Below are 255 nucleotides of genomic sequence, written 5' to 3'. Positions count from 1 at the left end.
GGGGCTCGTGGGGCCAGCCCCAGCCCTGGTGCTGGCGACACGTGATGCTCCCGGGGACCGTGCCCCCGATGCCAGTGCCAGGGCCACGTCTCTCCCTCTCCGTAGGGTCCCTCATCCAGGTGCCGATGTCGGAGAAGGGGAAGATCCCGCGGGGGCGGCTGGGCTCCCTCTCGCTGAGGAAGGAGGGCGAGCGGCAGTGCTTCCTCTTCTCCAAGCACTTGATCATCTGCACCAGGGGCTCTGGGGGCAAGCTGC

The 255-nt window shown here is 69.0% G+C and overlaps 1 protein-coding gene across 1 annotated transcript in view; it reads left to right on the top strand.

Moving 5' to 3' along the window:
- Nucleotides 1–255, top strand: part of LOC104493004 (ras-specific guanine nucleotide-releasing factor 1-like) — a gene marked incomplete at both ends in the record, with an annotated part of 9,494 nt that overhangs the window by 3,409 nt on the left and 5,830 nt on the right. The window contains one exon of the mRNA XM_010135617.1: nt 106–255. This exon is cut by the window's right edge and continues 3 nt beyond it. Within this exon, the coding sequence (XP_010133919.1) occupies nt 106–255 (150 nt within the window). The remainder of the gene's footprint in view (nt 1–105) is intronic.

The sequence above is a fragment of the Buceros rhinoceros genome, unplaced genomic scaffold (assembly GCF_000710305.1).
Source record: "Buceros rhinoceros silvestris isolate BGI_N320 unplaced genomic scaffold, ASM71030v1 scaffold27244, whole genome shotgun sequence".
NCBI lineage: Eukaryota > Metazoa > Chordata > Aves > Bucerotiformes > Bucerotidae > Buceros > Buceros rhinoceros.
This window is presented reverse-complemented; position numbering and strand designations above follow the sequence as displayed.